Here is a 7,735-nt window from a genome sequence, read left to right as displayed (position 1 = left end):
TCGATTCAATTTTTATCAAAAATTAATTTAATTTAATTTATTTTAAATAAAAAATTGATTCAACTCGATTCGATTTTAACCGAATACTTATTTCTATCTTTGAGCAATCGGAATCTTATGTGTGCCTTTGTTTTGTTTTGTTTTTTTGTTTTTTAGTAGCCAATTGCCGAAAGTTTTATGACTCTCCGATTTCAGTTTTTATTTATAGGGAATACAATTGTGCCCACTCAGCCGTTGTCGTGAAATCACGTACATAATGCAGATCGCACAACGCAGTATCAGACCGCTGTACTGTTCACACTGCATTTCATGGACAATTCCTTGCTCATCACTGGGTTAAAATAACTGAATCCTAGACCGTACAATTTATTTAATCCCTACCAACTCTTGAGTAATCTCACCAAATCTAGTAAATCGGACGGCCAATACTTGCCCATCAACATCATGATCAATAGGTCCGCCCGCCTGCAGGTGATTCATCTCGTCAAAATCTCCCTGCTTCCATACACTTGCGCGTGATCGCTACCCGTGCAAAACTCCGATCCAAATCGCCTCCTGAGCTTCGAGGCTTCGCCTTTCTCGCGCCGCGCTGCTCCTCCTCCCTATTGGGTTCTGTAAGTGCTCTCCGGTGAATCGACAGTCGATATGGGAGGTGTTCGGGTCCGATTTGAGCGGTTGATACGCTGACTCGGCGTCGGTGCGCCATCTTACCGAGAAGGGTTTGGGGTTCTGGAACGTGTGACATGCGGCGTAGGGCGACGGAGTTCCGGCGTCCATCGAGAAGGCGGATCCCGGGCTGGATCTGGTTGCTTCTTCTGATTTCTGTCACGGCGGGGATGGTTCTCTTCTTCTTCCAGCATCGCCAGGACCAGGTTGCCACGCCCGTTCAGGTATATTTTGTTTTCAAATTAATGTATCTTGCCTTTTGGGTCAGTCTTAGGAAGTGATTGGTTACATTACTGTTAGATATACAGTCAATAAAGTCTGTTGCTTTGATCTGGGTTTTTAGCTATATATATTTGCATTAATTGGTTAAACCAGGATATATGTTGGACATCTTGTTTGGAACCAATTCCAAATGTAAAACAATTAGAGTTCTGTTTTAAACAAGAGTTGTAATTTGAATTTGTTTGTTTTAATTTGAGGTATAAAAATATAAGATTTGTGATTCTACCTTTTATGTTAGGAATCATAGATTATGAGTTTAGTTTCTACTAAATTATTATATTGTTCTGGATTTTGGTCAAATTTCTAAATACCAAAAAAATTGAAACGATATAGTTGCAATTCTCATCAATTCGCCAAATGTGGATATATGATATCAGAATTAAAGTTCAAATTCCATTGAGCCTCATGAATCCAAACAATCTGAATTCAGTTGGGGTGAACACTAGGTAGTGCATAAATCATTTTTTGCTAGGTGAATCAATAGATTCCATAGATATGTTAAACTTGTTTCCTATAAACATTAGATTAACAATAATTGGATGGATGAACTTATTTACAAATGGGAACCAGAACAACATATAGTGGTTTGAAAATAGTTTAATGAAACTAATACTGTCATGTAAACTCATGATTCTCATGATACATTTGATATATGTTATAGTGAATCTTTTGGATATCAACAAGGCACTTGATATGACATCATTCTTTCAGAATTAATTATTTCAAGACAAAATATTAAAATAACTTTCAGAAGATACATCCTGTCACAAGGTCACTATTTGAGAGGCAGCAAAATATTAATACCAGTAAATATTGATCTCATCATTTTCCTGGATGACTCTGATCTGATTATACCAAAGTAGTTTGAAGTTGAAACATTTGAATTTGATCCATGCCCTACATATAATTATTGATTTATGATGGGTTTGGTTTTTGTGACATTTTATCTGATCTATTGGATTTTTAGAACCTATTGAAAGGGTCAGGAATGTTGTTTACACCCTCATAGTTGATTCACTTCCTAGTTGTCCATAAAAAGGCACAGTAATATATTGTGATATTTTTGGGGCTTGTGAGTGGAAATACTACTTCAAAGATTTAGGTCATTTATATTTGATTGATGGGTCTGGTCCTTTCTTGTTTTAAATAACTGTCATGGTCAAGGTTGTGATGCTCGTTGCTCTATTTTTTGCTTCTTGGATTATTGTGGTCTCTCATGTACTATTCCATACCTATCAAAGATTTTATGAGCTGTAATAAAATTCTAGTCTACATAACCATGTCAACTTCTGAATTAAGTTGGTCCAAGGATTGAGCATTTTTGCTTGCCTTCGCAAGTTATTCTTTTTGACTAAACTCTAGTTATCCTTCACAATGCTCACTTATATCTCCTAAAACCATATTGTTTAGATGTAAATATGGTACTCTAATAAGCATATATTATCTTTATAGGGTATCCTAAATTTTAGTTGGTAATTTTTACATTAAATTTGCATTTTCATTGTTCAACTGTTCTGCTACTTGGACAATTTCTTGTTCTGTGTTGTCCAGTTTTATGCAGCTTAAGCTATTTATTTTTTATACGAATGCGAGCAACCCGTGTTATGATAGATTTTTTTTTTGGGTCATGATATCATCGAATGAATTTGACCCTGCAAATTTGTTTGTCTGGTATGAGTGTTCTGTAACTATTTATAACTTCTCTATGCAACTCAGGACTTCATAAGTGTTTTTCATTTTGAATTTCACAGGAAAATATTCTAGATGCTGAGGAAGAAATGCGTGCAACTTTAAATTTCACACAAGAGCTTTTGAGCAGTAATTCCTTTGCTAGGCAACTTGCTGAGCAGATGACACTTGCTAAGGCGTACCTTGTCATAGCCAAAGAGCATGATAACCTTCAATTTGCTTGGGAGCTTAGCTCACGAATAAGAAATTGTCAATTGTTGCTTGCCCAAGCAGCTGCTGGGAAAGTAATCACTCAGAAAGAAGCAGGTCCTATTATCACTCAATTAGCACAGTTAATATACAAGGCCCAAGACTCCCATTACGACATAAGTACGATAATAGACACATTGAGGAGTCATGTGCTTGCGCTGGAAGAGCGTGCAAATTCAGCAATAGTGCAGAGTGCTGAGTTTGGTCGATTGGCTACGGAAGTTGTATCCAAGAGTCTTCATTGTGTAAGCATAAAACTCACTGAGGAGTGGTTTAGAAATCCTGCACATCAAAGACTTTCTGAAGAGGTGAGGAACTCTCCTAGGCTTGTGGACAACAACCTCTATCATTTCTGTATTTTTTCAGATAATGTGTTGGCAACTTCTGTTGTCATAAATTCAACAGTCTCAAATGCAGATCATCCTCAACAGCTTGTGTTCCATGTGGTGACTGATGAGGTCAACTACTGGGCCATGACAACATGGTTTCTTGGAAATGACTTTGGAGGCTGCACAATAGAAGTACGGAGCATAGAAGAGTTGTCTTGGTTGAATGCCTCATACTCTCCTTTAGTCAAGCAGATGGTTCAGGATGGTTCAAAAGGTTCAATAGGGGAAATGAAGTATAAGAATATGATATTTGGATTGTTGCTGAAACATTTACATTTCTACATCCCACAGATACAACCCCTGCTCGAAAAGGTGGTGTTCCTTGATGATGATGTTGTGGTGCAGAAGGATTTGACTGCTCTATACTCGGTGGAATTACATGGCAATGTTATTGGCGCTGTGGAGACTTGCCTAGAGGCATTCCATCGCTTCTACAAGTATCTCAACTTTTCTAACCCAATTATTGGTTCAAAGTTTGATCCTCAGACCTGCGGGTGGGCATTTGGGATGAACATCATTGACCTCATAGCATGGAGAAAATCTAACATTACTGCCAAATATCACTACTGGTTGGAGCAGAATGCAGACAAAACACTTTGGAAGGCAGGGACACTTCCTCCTGGTCTCCTTACATTTTATGGTCTGATGGAACCCCTTGATCGGCGATGGCATGTATTAGGTCTAGGGTATGACTCGGATATTGATGATAGGTTGATTGAGAGTGCAGCTGTTTTGCACTATAATGGGAACCTGAAACCGTGGCTAAAGTTGGCTATCAGAAGATATAAACATTTGTGGGAACGGTACATTAATTTCTCTCATCCGCTTATTAGAGATTGCATTGTGCGTTAAGATGCTGTGAGTCTAACACATTATTCCTTAAAGGTCTTTGACATTCTTATATTCTTAGTTAAAGATCTTGCTTTATACTCCATTTTGGAACTGTAATTTAAAGAGGGAACGTCAGACTCATCTTGTAGAATTCAAGAGTTCATGTTGGAGATATAATAACTTATTGTTAGATCAGATGTATTCTGATGTGGAATTTTAGCAAAAGTAGATATTCTTGATTTTGCTGGTACAAAGTGAAGGATCGAGAGGGAGTGATAAGGGGAGGGGGGGGGGGGGGGGGGGGGTTGGGGGGTGAATATCGTTCCTTTAAAACTCTTTTCTTTTCGTAACGACTCGTAGAACAAATATCAAAGCGACAGTGGAAAACAATACAAAAGACTCAAGTGGTTAATTACTTGATTTGGAATCTACGTCGACTTCTACTTCAACACCTATGATCTTGATCGCACCATTGGGTAATTCACTATAATCTTTTTTTCCGAAACTCCGGAAAGAAGCAATTCGTACAATGAATAATATAAGATAGTAACAGCCTACTATCTTATTGAAATTAAGTACAATGCAAGCTATATAAAATTATACCGATAAGCAGTAGATGATTAAGTGTGTTAGCACTTCTTAGTGTAGCAGCTTGCACGTGGAGTTGCGGCGCAGAACAGTTGAGTCACGAGTAGAATGAGATAGAGTAATGTTCAGAGAATTGTCTAGGCTCGGTGCTTGAGGCTCGCTTTTATAGGCGTTGATCGGTTGATTGAAAAATTGTTCGGTCGATTGATCTGTTCGGTCGACCGAACTCTCTATCAATTGACTGAACACTGTGCTTTCCTTCTTCGCTGAGATCCAATCTTTGCCTCATTAATAGCATTTATTGTTCGGTCAATCGATCACCTTGTTCGGTTGATCGAATAGTGTAGTTTCCTTGTTTCTCGAGATATACCATTAAGTCTTCGGTGATCGTTCGGTCGACCGATCCTTGGGTTCGGTCGACCGATCAGCCTGACTTTTTTCTTTGCTTTGGCTCGAGTCTACTCTTTGCCATGTCATCATGGTTCGGTCGACCAATCCTTAGGTTCGGTCGATCGATCAAGCTTTAACCGGACTTGCTTTGTTCTGCCTAGTTCAGTCGGCCGATCCTTGGGTTCGGTCGACCGATCAGGCCAGTTCTTGCAAAACAGAGTTAAACAATATATCTTTGTAAAACAAAGTTAGGACAATAATATATGAATAGTAAGATGCATGAGTAGTATTTGACAGTAGAACTGTTTTGATTTCAACTTGAAAACCTTCCCGGTTTCTTCAGTTGGGTCAGCGACCTAGGGTTTGTTCCTTTCTGGAGCACGATTTCACTGTTGCTTCTCCAGTTTCATACCTCAACTTACCAGCCAAATATTGGTACTCCAAACCTGCTTGGACTTTCTCGGCTCAGTGTTTGATCCCTAAGTTACTAAGACTTTTCCTGCAATACTACATTAGCCAATAGCAATAATAGTAATACAGAACCATATGATAAAACTAAACTTAGAATTACCGAGATTCACTGGTCCGGTCGACCGCGTGCGGTCGACCTGAAATCATCCAATCAACCTTGCTTGGAGTTCACTCCGTCAAGACTTTCCGTTACCTAAGGTTACTTCCTCCTAGAATTTTCTCCATCAGACTTCAATCACCTGAACCTAGAGTTACCTTCCTCAAGGTTTTTTCCACCTGACTTCATTCACCAGGACCTAAGGTTACTTCCTCCTAGGGTTTTTTCCACTTGACTTCACCCACCAAGACTCAACATTGGATCGGTCCACCAGGGATTTGATATCGGGTCCTCTAAACCTATCGAATCCACCTGACTTTCATGATATACCGAGATTTCTCTTGCCTAGTCATAACTAGGACTTCCCTTGCCTAACCGCAGTTAGGACTAATCACTCGGTTGGCTTCTCACCCTTGCCTAGCTGCGACTAGGACTTCCCTAGATCAAACTCATTTAAATATATTTATCGGCCATTAAAACTTTAGAGGTCGAATACTAGAATCAGTTTGGTCTGCGACTCTTTATATTTACTGGACTTGTTTCTCTGTGCCCATTCTGATACTGCAATTATTAGAAAAAAGTTATATAGTGGATTTGAACTTGGCTTCCGTGGAGTGCAGCAAAGTTGATTCAAGAGAGGGCACATATTTAACATTGTTTCTTGAAAAATAGAAATCTCTCTCGCGATAAATTTGCTTGGAGAAATGGGGACGTGAAATGAATGAACTGTTTCTGAAGGGATCAGATTCATTCACCACCTTTCTAAAGGAACAAGACAGCATGGAGTGGGAGCCCATATTTGGACGTTTTGTTCTTCAAATGGCGACTTTTTAGTCATCTTTTTTCTCCTCCAATAATTTCCCTTTGAGCTGTCTGTTTCTCTCTATCAATTGGATGAGATTAACCCTCAGGAACCCTCTAAGTCTGTCTAAGGAGCGCACTGACTTGTTCTTTGTATATATATGTATATATATTTCCAACTCTCAGAAAACTCAAAACACCAAACCATTAACTGATCTCTTCAATTTTCTCTGCAACAATTAATGACATGGGAAATCATGGAGAAGGTGACAACCCTAATTGCTGCTGCCGTTTCCACCCCAAGCAAACGATAGTGGGAGTGTGTGCTCTCTGCTTGAGAGAAAGGCTCCTGGTTTTGGCCGCCAATTCTGAGCAAAAATCACTGAAGCAGTCCAAGTCCAGCGCCATAATTGGCAAAGTATTCGCACTGCCTTCCTTCCACCTCTCTCACGCCAACAACAAATTTGATGATGAAGCTGCTTCTGCTTCCATCTCCAGCCTCGAAGGTTTGCCAAAAATTCTTTAGAGGCATGATATTTTAATATATAAACTAAGTGGAATGTGTTTGTGTTCAGAATCGTTCATATCGATCAAATTTGAGGAGAATGGGCACGCATCATGGTATAGTAACAGAAGCATACCATCCTCCACTGGCTTGTTCATTGATTGTACAAAGCACAGAAGTAGCAGCAGGAGCATGGCGGAGCACAGTGATGAGACGGTGCCGAAGTGGTGCGACAGGATTGGTCAATTGGCAAAGTACTGGAAGAGCAAGAAGAAGAGGCCCATTAACAAGACATGCAAGAACAAGCAGCAGTGCAATTAGCAGTTGTTATGATGTTGAGGTGGATGAGAGACTGATGAAGAAAGAGCACAAGAAGGAAGAGGTCCTGAAGAAACAAACACAAAGGAGTGGATTTAGTTTTAGTTTTAGTTTTCTTCATTAGTTTTATTTTTAATTATATCATGCGCATGAATTCTTGTTGTTGGAAAGATATAATGAATGGGGTTAAATCATGTTGGTGCGTTAAAACATTGAATAAAAGCCATCTGATCATAATGTCATTCACATAATATATTTTGTATTAGAAATGAATGGTTTACTGTTCTATGTCTAGTCCATCATCATTTATCAATATCATGATATTTTCCTATTCAACCTCACAAAAATTGCAACAAAATAATAATAACAATAATAATAATAAATATGTTTCAAAATATTAACAAAAGGCGATCTGGAAAGCATGAGCTAGCCATGAGTATTATATTGAGGAAGAAGAAT

The 7,735-nt window shown here is 38.9% G+C and overlaps 2 protein-coding genes across 2 annotated transcripts; both read left to right on the top strand.

Annotated features, from left to right (window-relative positions):
• The first annotated feature begins 485 nt into the window (after positions 1–485).
• LOC122027383 (hexosyltransferase GAUT11-like) lies at positions 486–4,193 on the top strand. The gene is made up of 2 exons (XM_042586334.1): positions 486–890; positions 2,700–4,193. Exons 1-2 carry the CDS (start codon positions 744–746, stop codon positions 4,125–4,127), a joined length of 1,575 nt encoding a protein of 524 aa, XP_042442268.1. The 5' UTR covers positions 486–743; the 3' UTR covers positions 4,128–4,193.
• Positions 4,194–4,427: 234 nt separating this feature from the next.
• LOC122026139 lies at positions 4,428–7,527 on the top strand. The gene is made up of 2 exons (XM_042584782.1): positions 4,428–6,959; positions 7,029–7,527. The coding sequence occupies exons 1-2, from the start codon at positions 6,701–6,703 to the stop codon at positions 7,277–7,279; spliced, it is 510 nt and encodes a 169-aa protein (XP_042440716.1). The 5' UTR covers positions 4,428–6,700; the 3' UTR covers positions 7,280–7,527.
• The last annotated feature ends 208 nt before the right edge of the window (positions 7,528–7,735 follow it).

This window comes from Zingiber officinale, chromosome 10A (genome assembly GCF_018446385.1).
Source record: "Zingiber officinale cultivar Zhangliang chromosome 10A, Zo_v1.1, whole genome shotgun sequence".
Taxonomy (NCBI): domain Eukaryota; kingdom Viridiplantae; phylum Streptophyta; class Magnoliopsida; order Zingiberales; family Zingiberaceae; genus Zingiber; species Zingiber officinale.
The sequence above is the reverse complement of the archived record's forward strand: the minus strand, read 5'-3'. Positions and strand labels throughout refer to the sequence as shown.